General features: G+C 42.4%; 1 protein-coding gene across 3 annotated transcripts in view; it reads right to left on the minus strand.

Annotated features, from left to right (window-relative positions):
- Nucleotides 1–15,599, minus strand: part of IL1RN (interleukin 1 receptor antagonist) — a 28,187-nt gene extending 12,588 nt beyond the window's left edge. The window contains exons 1-2 of one of the 3 annotated variants that reach the window (XM_053589621.1): nt 2,076–2,096; nt 308–364 (exon numbers count right to left, since the gene is read on the minus strand). In XM_053589621.1, the coding sequence (XP_053445596.1) occupies nt 308–364; nt 2,076–2,085 (67 nt within the window). In that variant the 5' untranslated portion in view covers nt 2,086–2,096. Of the gene's footprint in view, nt 1–307; nt 365–2,075; nt 2,176–15,484 lie in introns of those variants that run through there. The other 2 variants (XM_053589625.1, XM_053589623.1) reach the window with 2 other exon arrangements.
- Between the last annotated feature and the right edge of the window lie 6,132 nt (nt 15,600–21,731).

Here is a 21,731-nt window from a genome sequence, read left to right on the forward strand (position 1 = left end):
AGCACCCACAACCATCCCTGCCTAATTTTTCTATTTTTAATAATAGAAAATATTCACTTTACTCAGGCTGGTTTCAAACTTCTGAGCTCAAATGATCCTCCCACCTTGGGCTCCCCGAGTGCTAGAATTACAGGTGTGAGCACCATACCTAGCCTATCAAGGTACTGTTTAAGTGAGCCTTTCATTTTTAAATGCCTCCAACTATATAGAGCATGCAATCAAGCATTGTTAACATCTAATAGTATAAAACTGTTTTTAAATTTAGGTCCTAAAAGGGATTTACACTTTCCATGTTCAATGCCTTTACCTTCTGTTTCTTTCCTCTTCCTCTTCCTCTTCCTCCCTCGCTCCCCACACACGCCAGCTGTAAGTAAGTAGTAGGACCCATTGCACAGAGAGGAATGCTCTCTACAGAGGTTAATGCCTCGTCCATGATAACAGAGCATGTGAAGGTGGTCCTACATCTCCCCGTGCCCTCTGTTCTCACTCTCCCAAGTCTCCAGTCAAACCATCCATCCCTCTAACTTCTCTGTGCTGAGCAGCCCTGGATAACTTATACTCATGGCCTTCGAAGGAGAATGCAGCTCCTCCTCCCAGGGCATGGTCTCTCCACTGGGCTTACTTACCCTTGTTTTCTGAATTCAATCTGATTCAAGTTCACGCACACTAATTTGTCACCTACTATGAGCCAGTTCATAATATTTTGGAATGAACCATGGTTAAACATAGTGATTTCTTCACAATATATCACTGTCTGGTTCTGGGAGTGGTTCCAGAATCCTACTTTACACATTGGAAAAATACATAAGACCATGGGCTAATGTTTTAACACACAGTGACCACTACACCCACTGAGAGGAAGGGGAGGACCTGCTACCCTGTGAATTACTGCTCGTGGTTTACAAAGCAATCTCCCCTCCATGATCTCATTCAGTCCCTACACCCCCCTACCATGGACGCAGACTGCCTGCCGTCGGCCCCAGCTCCTCCTCTTATAGCAGCTGTCTGACCACAGGCAAATTACTTAATCTCTCTATTCCCATTTCCTCTTCTGAAAATGTGAGCAATAATAGTCCTTCCTCATAGGGGTGAGAGGATTAAATGCAATAAACTGTGTAAAGAGCTCAGCAGAGTGACTAGCTTGTAGTAAGCACTATGAAAGTATTTGTTAGTGTTTCTGTGAACTCTTCAGAGTTTGACAGCCTCTGCTGGAGGAGGAGGCAGGTGAGACCCAGAAAAGACACATGGTCTTCTCATTAGGAGCCGACTTCAAATTACAAAATTACAAACTGGGTCTTCAGACCAATGATCCTAAGATTTTTTTTCTTTGCCCCATACATATCCTATTCAAAGATTGAAAACCAGTGGCCACAGATTTAAAAAAAATTTTTTTTGACACAAGGTCTTGCTCTGCTGCCCAGACTGGAGTGCCATGGTGTGATGATCATAGCCCACTGCAACCTCAAACTTTAGGCCTCAAGCAATCCTCTGGTCTCAGCCTCCCAAAGTCCGATGATTACAGGCTAGAACCACTATGCCTGGCAGATTAAATATTTTATTTGCTTTAGTGTTTTATTTAATTGTATTATTATACATAATGAAATCAGAATATCTGGTTCTTCTTGAAAAATGAGAAGTTCTGGCCACCTCCGCCTGCATTCTGACAACCACCTGCTGGAACTGACTTTGGCAAGTCCTTAATTCTCCACAGTCCCCACCTGCTCTGTCACCCCTCAGACCTTGTGGCTTGGTGCCGGATTCTAATATTATTTCTCATTGAGCTCACACTGCTCTTTCCCTTGTTTTACAGAGCTATGTCTCCAACTGCTCTGTTTCTATTGACAGTGGAAAATGACCACCCCACTCCAAGAACACCTTGACTTTTTACACCAGGTGCATCCTTCTGTCCCTTGCTGGCCAGCAGAGTGTCTGCATGGCCCCTCAGACAGGTCTGCATCTCCATGCACTTCACATTTCCCTGGATGCTTGCTCAGTAGAAAGCATTTAGTAAACCAGTGGTAGACATTTTCCTCTCACATTTTTCCAAAGGAATAATAAGAGTGGAAAGATCTTACCTAAAGCCATGGGGAGGCCCTGATTAGATACAGATCTTCCAACGTCTTCCAGCCTCTGGCTCCAGACTGAGCTGCCACATATAAAGGAGCATGGAGGTAGTACCTGGGCCATAGTCCCTCCCCGGGTGGAGCCTCCCCTCCTTTCTGAACACCTAGGAGAGCAGGAGGAGGAGCCTAGCCTCCCTTCCCACACACACATACAGGGTTGGGCAGCCCCTGGAGGCGAACGGGCTGACAATTGACCTGACGCCAAGCCTGGCCCAGCTTCCAGAAGGTTGACTCAAGCTAGCAGAAACCAAACTGGTTCTTATCTGCATAAAACTGAAGGTCACGTGTGTGGAACTGAGCTATACCTTGTGCCCACCCAAACCCCAAGTGCCACCATCTCAGGCACGCATGTGTGCTCCATCTAAAATGTGTGTGTGCCAGGCACTTTTCCAGGCATTGGGAATGAGCCAGACAAGGGCCCCTCCACTAATGGAGGAAAGCAGATAAGAAACAAGTTAGCAAATAAACAAATGTCATGGGGCCATAAGTGCTACATGGGAGATGAGAAGCATAATGTGCTTCTGAGGGACCTGGAGCTGAGTGTCTGTTTTAGAGAAAGTGGCCAGGGGAAGGCCTCTCTGAGAAGGTAATCTTGGAGCAGAGACCTTAGGGAGGTCAAGGAAGGGACGAATATTCTAGGTGGAGGGAGCGCAAGGGCTTTGGGAACCTTCTGGTTTGTTTGAGTGCCATGGAGGCCATGGTTAGGGAGCAGCGGGGTGTCCATCCCTCTTCCAGTTGCCCTCAGGCTCCACACTGGACTGCTTCAGTGATATTGTCCTCAAGGCTCTCTGGAAGCCGCTGTTGTTCCAAACACTTCTCCTCTTTGCCATTCAGAACCTGCATATTCTTAGCTTCATGCCTCTGCACCCTGCCATCAGAGAGCAGGTGACTCAAAAGTACTTAGAATCACCTGGGCCAATGCAAGAGCGCAGCAAAAGTTCTCTGGGCAGGCTGAAGCCCTGGGCTGGCCCCTGGTTTGCAGCCAACCAGCAAGCCGTGTGGTTCTGGGCACTCCACTTCCACCCTCCTGGCCTTACTTTAACAGCTGCAAAATGGATCTAATGCTCCCTGCCCTACCTTAGACGTGGGGCTCACTAGAAGGAGGAATGACACACAGACAATAAAATGCTTTATAAATTGCCTTGCTGTGGGCAATGCCTAAATACACAAGTAATGGAGAGAGAAAGGGCCACGCCAGACTACTGGCTGCCTCCAATCCTGCCACCTTCCGTCTGTCCCTCCTGATGGGAAGGAGAGTCCAGCTCTGCTTACAGAAGGGCTTATAAATCATAACCTTCTCAAAAGAGATCCTGCAGGAGCCCTTCACTTTCTCCCACACATGAAGGGGACTAGCCTCATTCCCAGGGTCTTTTCGTTCAACTCACTGGGCCTGAATGGGGCTGGGCAGGGACAGGACAGGCACCCTTCTTGGGTGCTCCTACAGGGACTTCCCACAGGGCCACCACTTCCCTCTCTCTTCTGCCTTGGCTCACCAAGCTAGAATACCAAGGTCTCTAAGGCTTATCTGGGAATTTCTGAAGCAGCTTTTATACAGAAATGCCTCTTGGCTAAAGAATCAGGAACTAAACTGGTAAACCTGGAAACTTTGTAAATGTCAACTTCATAAACCTAGAAAGCTGGGCTTTGGGGTAGCCTGGGCAGCCATTGGGGAAGCCCGTCTTGTCATCATGGTGCTGTGCTTATTTGTTATGACAACAAGAGGACGACTTCGTGAGGTGCACTCTGGTGGATGGAGGTTCAAAGTCTGGCCTGATGAACTACAGCTTTGTGATCTTGACAACATCCACAAAATGAGGGTGAGACGATTTCCCAACTATAGGTGGAAAGACTATAAAATAACCTTTAAGTAGTTTCATTCTGAGAGAGTAAGTTGTAAGTCTTTTGAGAGTAAGGAAGGAAAAAAACTGCATAGAACTCCATATGTGGTGAAGGATCTAATCACATAGATGTGATTTAGAGCCTAGCTTCGTGGGGGCAGACCTGCAAGCAGATATCTGTATATCTCAGGATTTTCCAAACTACTCCCTGAAGATGAATGACTGCCTCCAGATGGTCTGTTAAAAGTTAAGCATTATAACTGTTTGGCCCCCCAGAGTTCTGTCTTGAATCCATTTGACCTCCCAGAGCTTTGGTTTTTAGCGTTTGTTACTTTTAGTTACTTAGCATAAGAAACAACTTTAGATAAAGTTAGAAGTGTTGTTATCAGCTAAGCTGTAGATATCCAGGCACCAGGTGGTTAGGGCATGGGTCTTTGAGTTAGAGCTAGTAGATTATTGATTTATGATGCATATGTGTAGTACTGCCTATAAAAGTTGTGGTAAAATAAAAATTTCTTGTCATACACAAAAGAGAGCGGTGATCTCCTTTTCTTTTTTTTTTCATTATTATTAAATCATAGCTGTGTACATTAATGCAATCACGGGGCACCATACACTGGTTTTATAGAACGTTTCACACATTTTCATCATACTGGGTAACATAGCTTTCCTGGCATTTTCTTAATTAGTATGTTAAGACATTTACAGTCTACATTTACTAAGTTTCACATATACCCTTCTAAGATGCACCGCAGGTGTAATTCCACCAATCACCCTCCCTCCCCTCCCTTTCCCCCTTCCCTTATTCTTAGGTTATAACTGGGTTATAGCTTTCATGTGAAAGCCCTAAATTAGTTTCATAGCAGGGCTGAGTACATTGGATACTTTTTCTTTCATTCTTGAGACACTTTACTAAGAAGAATATGTTCCAGCTCCATCCATGTAAACATGAAAGAGGTAAAGTCTCCATCTTTCTTTAAGGCTGCATAATATTCCATGGTGTACATATACCACAATTTATTAATCCATTCGTGGATCGATGGGCACTTGGGCTTCTTCCATGACTTAGCAATTATGAATTGGGCTGCAGTAAACATTCTGGTACAAATATCTTTGTTATAATGTGATTTTTGGTCTTCTGGGTATATACCTAGTAGAGGAATTATAGGATTGAATGGCAGATCTATTTTTAGATCTCTAAGTGTTCTCCAAACATCTTTCCAAAAGGAATTTATTAATTTGCATTCCCACCAGCAGTGTAGAAGTGTTCCCTTTTCTCCACATCCACGCCAACATCTCTGGTCTTGGGATTTTGTGATATGGGCTAATCTTACTGGAGTTAGATATCTCAAAGTGGTTTTGATTTGCATTTCTCTGATGATTAAAGATGATGAGCATTTTTCATATGTTTGTAGGCCGTGCGCCTGTCTTCTTCAGAGAAGTTTCTCTTCAAGTCCCTTGCCCAGCCTGCCATGGGATCATTTGTTCTTTTTCTTGCTTATACGTTTGAGTTCTCTGTGGATTCTGGTTATTAAACCTTTGTCGGAGACATAACCTGCAAATATCTTCTCCCATTCTGAGGGCTGTTTGCCTGCTTTACTTACTGTGTTCTTGGCTGTGCAGAAGCTTTTTAGTTTGATGAGGTCCCAGTAGTGTATTTTTAAGCTGCTTCAATTGCCCAGGGGGTCCTCCTCATAAAATACTCACCCAAACCGATTTCTTCAAGGGTTTTCCCTGTACTCTGTTCTAGTGTTTTTATAGTTTCATGTCTTAAGTTTAAACCTTTAATCCAGTGAGAGTCTATCTTAGTTAATGGTGAAAGGTGTGGGTCCAGTTTCAGTCTTCTACAGGTTGCCAGCCTGTAGAAATGATGCCCAGCATCATTTGTTAAATAGGGAATCTTTTCCCCACTGAATGTTTTTAATTGGCTTGTCAAAGATCAAATAACGGTAAGTAGCTGGATTCATCTCTTGGTTCTCTATTCTGTTCCAGACATCTACGTCTCTGTTTTTGTGCCAGTACCACGAAGTTTTGATCACTATTGATTTATAGTACAGTCTCAGGTCTGGTAGCGTGATTCTTCCTGCTTTGTTTTTATTTCTGAGTAATGTCTTGGCTATTCAAGGTTTTTTCTGATTCCATATAAAACAAAGTACTATTTCTTTCAAGATCTGTAAAGTATGACAGCGGAGCTTTAATAGGGATTGCATTAAAATTGTATATTGCTTTGGGTAGTATGGACATTTTAACAATGTTGATTCTTCCCAGCCATGAGCATGGTATGTTTTTCCATTTGTCAACATTTTCAGCTATTGCTTTTCTTAGAGTTTCATAGTTCTCTTTATAGAGATCTTTCACGTCCTTTGTTAGATAAACTCCCAAATATTTCATCTTCTTTGGCACTACTGTGAATGGAATAGAGTCCGTAACTGTTTTTTCAGCTTGACTATTGTTGATATATATAAAGGCTATCGATTTATGAATGTTGATTTTGTAACCTGAGATGCTGCTGTATTCCTTGATTACTTCTAAGAGTTTTATAGTAGAATCCCTGGTGTTTTCCAGATATATAATCATATCATCTGCAAAGAGCAAAAGTTTGATCTCTTCTGACTCTATATGGATACTCTTGATCGCCTTTTCTTCCCTAATTGCGAGGGCTAAAACTTCCATTACAATGTTAAAGAGCAGTGGAGACAATGGGCAGCCTTGTCTGGTTCCTGATCTGAGTGGAAATGATTTCAGTTTAACTCCATTCAATACAACATTGGCTGTGGGTTTGCTGTAGATGGCCTCTATCAGTTCAAGAAATGTCCCTTCTATACCAATTTTCTTAAGTGTTGTGATCATGAAGGGATGTTGGATATTATCAAAAGCTTTTTCTGCATCAATTGAGATAATATATGGTCTTTCTTTTTTAGTTTGTTTATGTGCTGAATTATACTTATAGATTTATGTATATTGAACCAGCCTTGAGACCCTGGGGTAAAACTGACTTAGTCATGATGTATAATTTGTTTGATGTGTTGCTGGATTCTGTTTGTTAGGATCTTGTTGAATATATTTGCATCTATATTTATTAGTGATATTGGTCTATAATTTTCTTTTCTTGTTGGGTCTTTTCCTGGTTTGGGGATCAGGGTGATGTTTGCTTCATAGAATGTGTTGGGTAGTCTTCCTTCTTTTTCTACATTTTGAGACAGGTTGAGTAATATAGGTACTAATTCATCTTTAAAGGTTTGGTAGAATTCTGACGTGAAGCCATCTGGTCCCGGGCTTTTCTTTTTAGGGAGATTTTGTATAGTTGATGCTATTTCAGAACTTGATATAGGCCTGTTCAACATTTCCACTTCATTCTGGCTAAGTCTTGGTAGGTGGCGTGCTTCCAAGTATTGGTCAATTTCCTTTAGATTTTCATATTACTGAGAATAAAGTTTCTTGTAATAGTCATTAAGGATTTTTTGAATTTCCGAGGCGTCTGTTGTTATTTTGTTTTTGTCATTTCTGTTTGATGAGATTAGAGATTTTACTCTTTTTTTTTTTCCTGGTTAGGTTAGCCAAAGGTTTATCTATTTTATTGACCTTTTCAAAATACCAACTTTTTTTTATGATTTCTTTTTTTTTTATTAAATCATAACTGTATACAATGATATGAAAACCAACTTTTTGATTTATTGATCTGTTGTATAATTCTTTTCTTTTCAATTTCATTTAATTCTGCTCTAATTTTGTTTATTTCTTTTCTTCTACTGGGTTTGGGGTTGGAATGTTCTTCCTTTTCCAGTTGCTTGAGATGTCCCATTAAGGTGTTAACTTCCTCTCTTTTTGTTCTCTTGAGGAAGGCTTGCAGTGCTATAAATTTCCCTCTTAGGACTGCCTTTGCAGTATCCCAGAAGTTCTGATAATTTTTGTCCTCATTGTCATTTTGTTCCAAAAATTTGGCAATTTCCTTCTTAATCTCATCTCTTACCCAGCTATCATTAAGCATAAGCTTATTTAACCTCCATGTTTTTGTATAAGTATGCAGATTCCTGTTGTTATTGAGTTCAACTTTTATTCCATCGTGGTCCGAGAAGATGCAAGGAATACTTGCTATTCCTTTAAATTTACTGAGGTTAGACTTGTGACCTAAGATGTGGTCAATTTTGGAGTATGTTCCATGGGCTGATGAGAAGTATGTGTATTCAGTTTTGTTGGGATGAAATGTTCTGTAGATGTCTGCTAAATCCAAATGTTGGATGGTTAGGTTTAAATCTAAAATTTCTTTGCTCAGCTTCTTATTGGAGGATCGATCCAACACTGCCAAAGGAGTGTTGAAATCTCCAACTATTATGGAGCTGGAGGAAATCAAGTTGCTCATGTCTGTTAGAGTTTCTCTTATAAATTGAAGTGCATTCTGGTTGGGTGCATAGATATTAATAATTGAAATCTCATCATATTGAGTATTACCCTTAACAAATATGAAGTGACCATTCTTATCCTTTCTTACTTTTGTTGGTTTAAAGCCTATTGTATCTGTAAATAAAATTGCAACACCTGCTTTTTTCTGATTACCATTTGCCTGAAATATGGATGACCATCCTTTCACACTGAGTCTGTATTTGTCTTTTCAGTTAAGATGTGACTCTTGTATGCAACAAATATCTGGCCTGAGTTTTTGTATCCAGTCACTAACCTGTGCCTCTTTAGAGGACAGTTTAAGCTGTTCACATTAATGGAGAATATTAATAAGTCTGGTGAAATTTTGGGTATCGAGTTTTTCAAAAGTCCAGTGGGCATTTTTAATCCTGTCACCAGTGTGGAAATTGGAGTTTGATCTGACGTTTCTGAGTGAGTTTACTTTTGTGGTATAGGATTGGGTTGGTCATTATGGAGGATAGGTCTGAGAATATCCTGAAGAACTGATTTGGTTATGGCAAATTTCTTCAACATATGAATGTCATTAAAGTATTTAATTTCTCCATCATAAATGAAACTCAGTTTAGCTGGATACAAGATCCGGGGTAGAAAGTTATTTTACTTTAGGAGATTAAAAGTCAATGACCACTCTCTTCAGGCTTGAAAAGTTTCAGCAGAGAGATCTGTAGTTATTTTAATATTCTTCCTTTTGTAGGTAATGGATTTCTTATGTCTGGCTGCTTTCATAATTTTCTCCTTCGTATTAACTGTGGTGAAGTTAATTATGATATGCCTGGGGGGATGTCTTATTCGGATTGAGTCGTGCCGGTGTTCTGAAACTGTCTGCTGTCTGAATTTCAGAATCTCTTGGCATGTCTGGAAAATTCTCTTTCATAATTTCACGGAGAAGGGCCTCTGTGCCTTGCAAGGTCACTTCATCACTTTCAGGGATTCCAATGAGGCAGATATTAGCCTTCTTCAAATTATCCCAGAGCTCTCTGAGCAAATGATTCATTTTTGCTCTCCATTTCTCTTCCTCTTTGAGAGTTTGGGAGCGTTCAAAGGCTGTCTTCAATGTCAGAAATCCTTTCTTCTGCTTGTTCCACTCTGTTACTGAGGGCTTCTACTGTATTTTTCAGATCTTTGAGGGCTGCAAAATCTTGCTTCCGTGAGTCAAAATCTTTGGTGTTTTTTCTTTAAATTTGTTAAATTCTTGAGACAACTTTTGAATTTCTCCTCGAATTTCTCATTCCAACCTTCGAATTGCTCCTTCAATTTCTAATTCCAAATTTTCCTCCATTCTATTAATCTTGTTTGCCTTCCAAATTATGAATTTGATTTCTAAAATCTTGGCCAGCTGTTTATGAATGGGATCTTCAGTTACATCTGCCATATCTTTCCTTGGGGGTGTTGATCTATTCTGGTTATTCATGTTACCAGAGTTTTCCAGTGATTCTCCCCCATGATTGTTTTACACCATTTGATTTTTCCCCTGGAGTTTTATTGAGGACCCGTACAGTGCTATAGCCTGAGAATCTGGGGACCTGTTTGGTGTGGTGGGGCTAAGTGGTTCTGTCTTGTTTTCAGCTGGTCTCTGGTTGACCCTAGTGAAACAGTTACTCTGGGTTGAAGTCTCAGCTGTGGAGAAATACCAGCAATTAAGTCACCCCGCCCCCTACAGGCAACAATTGGAAAAGGAAAATCAAACCTTCCTACAACAACACACCCAGGGCACCACCTGAATAGTCCTCGGGCAATTGGCTCAGTTCAAAAAGTCCAAATCAATTGCCTCAGTCAGCACCTGTCTCAGGTGGGAGAGTTTAAAAGGTCTCTGGCAACTGGATCGCAGGGGTCTGGTGACTACTCAGATATGGCTTGCTCCAGTGCTCAGTAGAGTCAGGAGGACCCACCCAGCAAATAGATCAGTCTGGGAAGGTTGATGCCTCCTTCTCCACCTTGCACCTCTGTCACACCCCATCACTGATAGCCCCGCAGGGCTGTGACTCAGTTGCCTGTTGTGAACAGATACTCCAGGAGTTTGCACCTGCCTGAATCACAAGGAAATCTATTTCTGCTCAGGCAGGCCACTGCACTCTGCCTCTATCTAGCAGGGGGAGGTGAGGCCTGACAACCTCGCGTGCTTGATGGAGGCTGGGGGGTGTTCACTCAGTTCCAGCCCCACCCCGATTGATGTTTCTGACAGAACAGAACAGAACAACTTTGTGGGAAGTTGTTTCTGTCCCTGCTAAATTCCCCTGCAGAAGAGAAGCTGTTTTGAGTTCCCAGAGCCTGCACCTCAGGCCCTGTCTTTGCTCCTGCAGGTTTGTATTCAGTTACCTGTCAGTTCTAGCCTCCTGTCTTCCTTTGTCTATAGGCTGACGATCCCTCAAGGGACGGGTGCATCTTAGGCTCAGTAAAGCGGTCCTCTGGGTCAGCCCTACCCTGGGAACTTCTCGGCTCTGCGCGTACATTTCTAGTCCCCGGGCTCCACCAAGGCTGGTACCACCTCAGGCAAACCCTTTACTCACGGGGCCTGCATTTCTGTCCCAGATCTGTTCCATGGTGGTTGCCACCTGAGTAGATGCCCAGCCTCCTCTGGTTGCCCAGGGAGACAGGGGGTGTGGCTTCAGAATATCCGGGAATGAGCTCTATTGTTGCCAAAATATGGCTGCTGCTCTGTGCCTCGGGGCACCGTCACTCCAGTGTGGTTCCCTCTTATCCGACCATCCTCTCCTCACTCCCATGCCATAGAGTCAGCACTGACCAGCTGTAGTTTAGGCCCTGTCCACACTCCTCAAGAAATCACCCAAGAATCTGGACTCCTGGGGAACAGGCCTCCAGACCTCAGAGTGAGAGTGGAGGGGAGTGCTGGGAGCTCAGAGTTGCAGGTAGAGAATATATACAGTGGTGGTACCTGTAGCTAAAAGGAGTGGGGCACCAGCCCCATATACCGAAGCTGGTGGGTTCAAACCCAACCCTAGCCAAAAAAACTGCAAAAAAAAAAACAAAAAGAGAGAGAGAATATATACAGTTTTATACAGTTTTATGGCTGGCAGGAGAATGGCGTGGCTCCCTAGTAGGGGAGGTAGGTCCAGTTTTTAGAGGGTCTCTCCCGTGGAGTGTAGTGGGAGGACCTTTGAACTCTGCTTGTTTATTTGTGGGGCACTCTGAGCCGTTCTCATGGGGGAGGGGACTCCCATCTGCTTGGTGATGGATTTCATACCTTTTGTTTGTATCCTTGGGGTTGCAGCTCACCTCAACAGGGTTGATGTGCATTCTTCAACCTTCTCTCTTGGTGCAGCTCTAATCCACCAGGTTACTTGCTAAATTTCTGTCCTTTAACTCTCCTTCTGGACGGGAGCCTCTGTGGAAAGCTGGCTTCAGTCAGCCATCTTGTCTCCGCCCCTGTGATCTCCTTTTCTGTTAGACAATTTCATTTGCAGGACCTATACTCTGCGACACTGCTTGCATTCACATCCCATAACACCACTGATGAGGTTGTTGTGGGGATGGAGCTACAAATGTAAGGTGGTTGGAACACCATAAATGTTATTAAGAATCAGCTATTATTATCACAGTGTATGGGTTTGATTTTTTTCCCTGGAGTGTTAAGGGCCTCCTTAGTCTGGGGTCAGTCATGAGAGAATAAACTAGACTTATAGTCAGGGCCAGAGTCACATTGATCAGTGCTCAGAGCTGGGGAGTCCCTGGAAGCCCCTGCACTAGCCGTGTCCAGGGTAAAAGGATCATTTATGAGAACTGGCTCATATCAGAACTCCTCTCCTCCAGGCTGGGAGGCTCTGAGGGGACCAGTTCCTTGGCCTAGGGCACTCAGAGCCTTTGAGAAGCCTGAAACCCAGTGTCCTGGAGATGAAAACTAGGGATAGGGGGAAAAGCTGGCATTAAATAGCTTGGGAACTCCAGGTAGCTGGGAACACTTAGGAAGGGGAATCCTAAAGAACCCTGAGGAATCCCAACCCCAATAATGATAACTGACCACTCACTCCAGCACTGACCTGTCAGTCTGAGGAGGAAAAGGTAGAAGGGAGGAGGTGAGGAAGTAGCAAAGGAAGAGGCATCAGGAAAGGAGGAGCAAGGTACTGAAGGTGAATGCAATTAGAATCTCATTCTTGGGCTGAGATAGTCCCAGATAATGTCCCTAGGCAGGGGACACCCCAGGGTTCCCAAAGGGAAGTCATATCATGGGTACAGAAGTCTAGCCCATGAGGTGGGTTCAACATCAGGGTCCCTGTATTATGGGAAGACTAACAAACTGGGTGACTCCCTTCACCGCAGTCAGAGGACAGGTGCATCCTGCTTTATGCTTGTCTAGGCACATGAGGCCAGAGTAATGAACCTAAGCTTTGAAAAGAAATGGGATCAGTTTCATATTTCATATTTCATATTTCTTTTTGTGTTTTTTTTTTGAGACAGAGTCTTACTATGTCGCCCTTGTTAGAGTGCCTGGCGTCACAGCTCACATCAACCTCAAACTCTTGATCTTAAGCAATTCTCTTGCTTCAGCCTCCCAAGTAGCTGGGACTACAGGCACCTGCCACACCAGCTATTTTTTTTTTTGGTGTTGTTCTTGTTCTTTCAGTAGGCCCTGGCGGGGTTCAAACCCACCAGGCCCAGTGCATATAGCCAGCACCCTAACCATTGAGCTATGGGTGCCAAGCCAAGTTTCATAGTTCTGATGACTGTAAACCCTTGAGTTGTTTGCCATGGTCATAAATTAACTTGAAATCCTCACAGAGTCCACAAGTGTCTGGCCAGCCTGACTCCAACTCAGTTTGTGAAATGACCCCACTTGTTCTCTGACCTCAGCCACACCATCTTTCTTTTGGTTCCTCAAATTCACCTCTTCCTCCTATCTCAGGACCTGGACATGGGTTTGTCCCCTGCATGGGACACCCTTTCCTCCCATGCACCACTGACAAGTCAGCTGTTCTTACCCTTCAGACCTCTGTTCAGATTCTTCATCTGTGTGATCCTTCTGTGCAATATCTGCTTCCTTGAGCAGGGCACAGCAAGGACCTGGTCTGTTTTTTTGACCATTATATCCCCAGTTCATATCGTAGGATTAGGCCATAGAGAAATGAATGGGAAACCACCACCCATATGCTCTCTCTCACACACACTTGTGCTCATACATTCTTTGCAGATGAATGAGACCCCTGAGCATAACTTCCTAAGTAGTCACACATGGATATGTGCAAGTTCACATCAACTGAGGTCAAGATCTGCAGACTCTGCTTAATTTCTGATCCACTCTTCTGACAACTTCCCTCATCACTCACAGGGCCAGTCAGGTATACAGGGACCTGACCTTTTCCTTGGGCCAGGGCTGACTGAACGTGTGGTGGGCAGCTTCCAGGGATAAGGAACTAGAACTCACAAAGGCTATGCAATGTGTACCTGCTCTCAAACTGAGGACTATCAAATTCATAAGCTTTTGGGTAGCCACCTACATAGGCATACAGAGAAACAGTCATTGTGCAGAGAGGGAAGAAAAAAACAGAGAGATGCAGGAACGATAACACTGTTCCACTGTTGAGGAACTTGGATAGAGAGATAATTATCACTTCCTGGATTTCTCATAACTCTCCTGTTCCCAGCTGGTGTCTCTCCTGAGGTCTGGCTGCACTTCCTGTGTGTCATGTCTCACAAACTCCCCAGTATAGCTGATGCTAGCTCAAGCATGTCTATCCCCTGCAAAGCTTTACTTAAATAATTCTGAAAAAGCAACCAAGCAACACTTAGGTAACTGAGGAGTCTATAAAAATGAAAACACAGAAGAGAAAGAATCCAGTAAGGCATAAATTGACAAATGAGAGGAATCCTTACTGCATTGGTGGGTCAGAAGGCTCATTGACGTAAATCTGTTTGGTAGCACGTCTGAAGTTTTGTCTGCCTTGTACCCAGAGCCTCGTATCAGTGAGCAGCTTCTCTATTTTATACTCTGAACATTGTTTATATCTTTTTATTGAAGTATAATTAGCATATAAAATGCTGTATATATTTAATGAATACATCTTGATTAATTTGGGAATAAGTACATGCCTATAAAATCATCAATGCCATCAAAGCCGTAAACATATTCATAACCTCCTAAAGTTTCCTCCCAACTATTTATTATTATTCTACTATTATTATTGTTAATGACACTTAGCATAAGACTGACCCACCTAGCAATTGTATTGTACAATGCAGTATTGTTAGTAATAAACACTATGCTCTATTGTAGATCTCCAGAACTTACTCATCTTGCATAGCCTAAACTTCATAACCTCTAACCATACTCTTTCCATTTTCTTTTTACCCTACCCCCTGGAAACCACCATTCTATTCTCTTCTTCTATGAGTTTGACTATTTTAGGCTCCACATATAAGTGGGATCATTCAGTGCATGTCTTTTTAGGTCTGTACAGGCATCCTCAAACTTTTTAAACAGGGGGCCAATTCACTGTCCCTCAGACTGTTGGAGGGCTGGACTACAGTTTAAAAAAAAAACAACTATGAACAAATTGCTATGCACACTGCACATATCTTATTTTGAAGTAAAAAAACCAAAATGGAAACAAATACAATCACACCACCTCATTTGGCCTGCGGGCTGCAGTTTGAGGACCCCTGAGTCTTAGCATAATGTCCTCCACATTCATTCATGTTGTCCCAAGTAGCAGGATTTCCTTCTTGTATTTATTGATTTATTTTTTGAGACATGGTCTTCCTCTATTGCCCCGGCTAGAGTTCAGTGGTGTCATCATAGCTCACTGCAACCTCAAACTCTTGGCCCCAAAGAATTCTTCTGCCTCAGCTTCTTAAGTAGCTGGGACTATAGCACCTACCACTATGACCAGCTAATTTTTCTATTTTTTGTAGAGCAAGGATCTCATTATGTTACCCAGGCTGGTCTCAAACTCCTGGCCTCAAACAATCCCCCCTCCTTAGCCTTCCAAAGTGTTAGGTTTACAGGTGTGAGCCACAACACCTGGTCTCCTATTTCAAGGCAGAATAATATTCTTTTGTGAGTATATACCATAATTATTTTTGTCTATTCATCTGTTGATGGACATTTAGGTTGATATCATATCTTGGCTATTGCTGAAATCACCATCTTACCTTATCCTCAGCCACAGAACATTGGCCAATTCAGATCAATTCTAATCTTCTTGATATTGTTCAAGATGAAACTGAATGAAGAGGAGTGGTTCCTCTTCCTTTCACAGTGGTAATACTGCAAAGCACAAGTTGTCAGAGCTGTCAGCTAGTCCAAGGTGGGATTTCGTCACTTTCAAAAGCCAGTATCCCTAACCAAGAAGTCCTTCCTAATGTGCATTTGCTCCATGAATGTTTACTGTCCGCCTGCATATTAGGGCCAATATTAGATCCTGAGAACACAGAGGTGAGCAAGGTAGATGTGTATTTATCCTCAGGAAGTTTTAGTCTTCACAGCTCCAGAACAACATCACGATGTAATATATGGGAGGATGAAGGAAGCACTGGGTTTTGTGGGAGCACAGAGGAGAGATACTCCACCCAGGATTGGAAGAGAAGTCAGGGGAGAAAAACAGGGCAAGAGGAAAGAAGAGAGGTCCCCAAATAAAAGAAAGCATGGCTAGGGGATTCAGGCAATTCCAAGGAAGTCATCAGAGTTCAAGGGTAACATTCCAGGGAAAAACCAATGGGAGAAGCTTACAGGGTGGCAGGGACTCCTGGCCTCCAGACTCATCCCTTCACCTTGTTAAGGGCTTTGGGCTTGAGGCAGAGTTGGTGATCCAAAAACATCCAACAAAAGAGATTTGGAGTAGCAATCTGGTTGGAAGTAAGGGAAGGCTAGCAGTTCTTCAATTTGTATTTCCCCTCACATTGTATGCTTATTCAGAGGAAGGGGAGCTGGAGAGCGGAAGACAATTATAAGGTCCTAACCCCCTAAAAACAACTCTGGCCAAAGAGTATCTCTATTGATTGTTTCATGTAACACCCTGGCTGGGCTGCAGAAGCCCTGCCCCAAGTGTTGGTCACCTGCACTAGCTTCCTTTTCTGAGGCCAGGGGCTTTCACAGGCAAAGTAGAAGCATTTAGACCCTGGGATCTTACCGTGTGTCAGAATTCCTGAAGAGACCAAGCTACAAGGCTCTCTGTGCTCAATAACAGGAACGTGCGAACAACCTGTGGTCTGTTGTAAAGAATTGCATCATTGGGGAAAGGAGGCTGCACCAAAAAACAGAACAACCCAAAGTCTGGGGTTGCATCATACATAAAGGCTGCCTCAGTTGGCTGGGTTCCAGAGCTGGAGGCCAGGTTCATGGACTTATACCTCAGAAAGAACAATCTGCGTTGTTGTATTGCAAAAGCACACGGTGCACACCTTGCCCAGACTGGCCTTTCTGCACTCCAGGAAGGGGCCCTGACTGACAGAAGATGGTTTTCATGTACTCACACAGAACCTAGTGTGCAATAGGTTAGTATGCAGAGCATCTGTTGGGGAATTATGGCAAGATCCACACCTGTGTGGGTGTGACAGAAGGATTGAGAAGAAAGAGGAGTTGAGCTGCAATGCAGTCACAACACAGGCCTCAGCCCATTCTCCAGGAGTTCTGGAGCTGCAGTGGCCAGCTTTGTATACTCACATTGACTAGTCACTGGATGAAGACTTTCTTTAGGGATGGGGTATAACCTCTTTAGCTGTGTGCCATGGGTAGTGCTGAGGCTTGGGATCCAGGCAGTTTACTATAGCATCTACTACAGCACCAATAATAACTGTCATGCCACCACAGGGACTATCTCATTGGATTGTCACAACAGTCTTCAGAATATATTGTTATCATCATCATTTTTAAGATGAAGAAAATGGACCCTAGGCATGTAATGAGGTTGTTCATGCCTGTAATCCCAGCACTCTGGGAAGCTGAGGCAAATGGATAACTTCAGCTTAGGAGTTCAAGACCAGCCTGAGCAAGAGTGAGACCCCATCTCTAAAAAATATATGTGAGTGTGGTGGGCACTTGTAGTCCCTGCTACTTGGGAAGCTGAGGCAAGAGGATCGCTTGAGCCTAAGAGTTTGAAGTTGCTGTGAGCTATGACACCATGGCACTCCAATAAGGGCAAGAAAGTGAGATTCTGTCTCAAAAAAAAAAAAAAGAAAGAAAGTGAGAGTCTGTTTCAAAAAAAAAGAAAGAACTAAAACTGATTGAAGCTATCTATGACAAACCCACAGCCAATATTTTACTGAATGGACTAAAACTCAAAGCTTTTCCTCTTAGAACTGGAACCAGACAAGGTTGTCCTCTGTCACCTTTACTATTCAACGTAGTGCTGGAAGTTCTAGCCAATACAATTAGGCAAGACAAGGAAATAAAGGGAATCCAAATGGGAGCAGAGGAGGCCAAACTCTCCCTCTTTGCTGACGACATGATCTTATACTTAGAGAACCCCAAGGACTCAGCCACAAGACTCCTACAAGTCATCAAAAAATACAGTAATGTTTCAGGATATAAAATCAATGTCCACAAGTCAGTAGCCTTTGTGTACACCAATAACAGTCAAGATGAGAAGCTAATTAAGGACACAACTCCCTTCACCATAGTCTCAAAGAAAATGAAATACCTAGGAATATACCTAACGAAGGAGGTGAAGGACCTCTATAAAGAAAACTATGAAATCCTCAGAAAGGAAATAGCAGAGGATATTAACAAATGGAAGAACATACCATGCTCATGGATGGGAAGAATCAACATTGTTAAAATGTCTATACTTCCCAAAGCAATCTACCTATTCAATGCCATTCCTATCAAAATACGAACATCGTACTTTCAAGATTTGGAAAAAATGATTCTGCGTTTTGTATGGAACCTGAAAAAACCCCATATAGCTAAGGCAGTTCTCTGTAACAAAAATAAAGCTGGGGGCATCAGCATACCAGATTTTAGTCTGTATTACAAAGCCATAGTGCTCAAGACAGCCTGGTACTGGCACAAAAACAGAGACATAGATACTTGGAATCTAATTGAAAACCAAGAAATGAAACTAACATTTTACAACCACCTAATCTTCGATAAACCAAACAAGAACATACCTTGGGGGAAATTCTCCCTATTCAACAAATGGTGTTGGGAGAACTGGATGTCTACATGTAAAAGACTGAAATTGGACCCACCACCTTTCCCCACTCACAAAAATTGATTCAAGATGGATAAAGGACTTAAACTTAAGGCATGAAACAATAAAAATCCTCCAAGAAAGCATAGGAAAAACACTAGAAGATATTGGCCTGGGGAAAGACTTCATGAAGAAGACTGCCATGGCAATTGCAACAACAACAAAAATAAACAAATGGGACTTCATTAAACTGAAAAGCTTCTGTACAGCTAAGGAGACAATAACCAAAGCAAAGAGACAGCCTACACAATGGGAAAGGATATTTGCATATTTTCAATCAGACAAAAGCTTGATAACTAGGATCTATAGAGAACTCAAATTAATCCACATGAAAAAAGCCAACAATCCCATATATCAATGGGCAAGAGACATGAATGGAACTTTCTCTAAAGACAACAGACGAATGGCTAACAAACACATGAAAAAAATGTTCATCATCTCTATATATTAGAGAAATGCAAATCAAAACAACCCTGAGATATCATCTAACCCCAGTGAGAATGGCCCACATCACAAAATCTCAAAACTGCAGATGCTGGCATGGATGTGGAGAGAAGGGAACACTTTTACACTGCTGGTGGGACTGGAAACTAGTACAACCTTTCTGGAAGGAAGTATGGAGAAACCTCAAAGCACTCAAGCTAGACCTCCCATTTGATCCTGCAATCCCATTACTGGGCATCTACCCAGAAGGAAAGAAATCCTTTTATCATAAGGACACTTGTACTAGACTGTTTATTGCAGCTCAATTTACAATTGCCAAAATGTGGAAACAGCCTAAATGCCCACCAACCCAGGAATGGATTAAGAAGCTGTGGTATATGTATACCATGGAATACTATTCAGCCATTAAAAAAAATGGAGACTTTACATCCTTCGTATTAACCTGGATGGATGTGGAAGACATTATTCTTAGTAAAGCATCACAAGAATGGAGAAGCATGAATCCTATGTACTCAATTTTGATATGAGGACAATTAATGACAATTAAGGTTATGGGGGGGAAGCAGAAAGAGGGAAGGCGGGGTGGGGCCTTGGTGTGTGTCACACTTTATGGGGGCAAGACATGATTGCAAGAGGGACTTTACCTAACAATTGCAATCAGCGTAACCTGGCTTATTGTACCCTCAATGAATCCCCAACGATAAAAAAGAAAGAAAGAAAGAAAGAAAGAAAGAAAGAAAGAAAGAAAGAAAGAAAGAAAGAAAGAAAGAAAGAAAGAAAGAAAGAAAGAAAGAAAGAAAGAAAGGAAAAGAAAAGGAGGCACAGAGCTGTTTAACTCTAAGCCACTTAACCATGGTAGTGTTTCCTTCATGAAGAAAGCACTAGAAACTTCAGTTCAGACGACCTTATCTCTGCACTGTCCCTTGTACAAGTCTTTAAACCTGAGATTCAATTTTCCAGGCTCTAAAATGAAGATGATATTGTTTAATGTACCTTTCACTTCTCTTAAAGAATTTATAGATTCATTACAATGCATTTATGTGTGAATTTATCTATGTTTCTAAAATCAATTAGAAACGAGCCCATGTATGTGCTTTGTGAACACCTAATCCCTAAAATGTAAGATAGAATTCTTAGTACATATTAAAGGCAGTACAGTTCTAAGAGATGGCAGTGTAAGGCCTCCCCAAAACCTCTATGGGTGATCAGGTTGCTTAACCTTTTGGTTATTCCAACTGGCTGAGGCCAAATGCAAACATCTCCTTTTGGTAAATGGAGAGACAGAGATAAATATCAGGGAAGTAAATAGGCAGAAATCCATCCAGAAATTAGTCTATAGGATCCATGTCCAACACATGGACTTAGTATGGCAATACTTGTTTACTGATTTCTTGGATTGCCATTCTTACCTTCATTCCAGATCTCCTGTGGTAAGCAGAGTACTGCCCTTCGCCTCCCTAAAATATTCACATCTGACTATGTTAATTTACATGACAAAGAAAGAATTAAAGTTACAGATGGAATTAAGGTTGGTAATCAGCTGACGTTAAAATAGGAAGATTATTCTGGCTTATCTAGGTAGACACAATCTAATCACAAGGTTCCTTAACACATTGACTGCCACACTACAAAAAAAATTTTTTAAGTCTTTAGTTAAGGCTGGGTATGATGGCTCACACCTGTAATCCCAGCACTCCAGGAGGCCAAGGTGGGTAGATTGCCTGAGCTCACCGGTTCAAGACTAGCCTGATCAAGAGCAAGACCCCATCTCTAGAAATAGCTAGGCATTGTGGTGGGAGTCCCAGCTACTTAGGATGCTGAAGCAAGAGAATCACTTCAGCCCAGGAGTTTGAGGTACTGTGACACCACAGCACTCTACCAAGGGTGACAACTTCAGAATCTGTCTACCAAAAAAAAAAAGTCTTTGTTGATTAATTCTCTTGTGAAAAATCTACACAATGACTATAGATAATATCATCGTAGAGTCTTTTTTCCTTCATCTGTTACCAACCTCCAGCTCACATTTTGCCAGCACAAATATTAGCCTTTGCAGTCCCCGTGACTTTCCTCATTCCATTCTTGCATTCCTTTGCGGTTTCCTTGAGGTCTTTTCCTTTTCATACAGGCCATGCCTTACAAGTCTATGTTTGGGTTCATTTTTCTTTGCATAATCCAAGGAATGGTAAACCATGCCAAAGCCCATCGTCTTGTAACCACCAAAGTGAGTTCTGAATCCTAATACAAAGATGACATCGGGTGTGGTCTTGTACATTTTGGCTAGTTTTCCCCTAATTTCTGTCTTTGGTATTGTTGCCTTTCCAGGGTGAAAGACATCAATGACCATTTGTTTCCTCTGAAGTAGTTGGTTGGTCGTGAACTTCCTGGTTCAGATAGTTACCATGTAGTTCATAATGGCCATTAATCCTCAAGCAAAAAATTTTCCCCCCTTTGGGATTGTAGTGTTTTATTAGGTCAAGAGATGTGTGAGTTATATGTTTCATGAGGCCCTGGGCCCAAAACTAGCATAAGTTAAATAGAACTCATATATGACAGTTAATGTATTAAAAGTGGGAGAGGGCAGCAGAAGAGGTCACAGTAATGAGATTTGAAAAGGACTCAACTGCATTGTTGCCTTTGAAGATGGAGGAGGGAAGCAGGAGCAAAGGAATCACAGTAGAGCCATCTAAAGCAGATGGCTCTAGAATGTAGAAAAAGGGTCAGGCATGATGGCTCATGCCTGTAATCCTAGCACTCCGGAGGCCAAG

This window comes from Nycticebus coucang, chromosome 4 (genome assembly GCF_027406575.1).
Source record: "Nycticebus coucang isolate mNycCou1 chromosome 4, mNycCou1.pri, whole genome shotgun sequence".
In the NCBI taxonomy this organism is placed as follows: domain Eukaryota; kingdom Metazoa; phylum Chordata; class Mammalia; order Primates; family Lorisidae; genus Nycticebus; species Nycticebus coucang.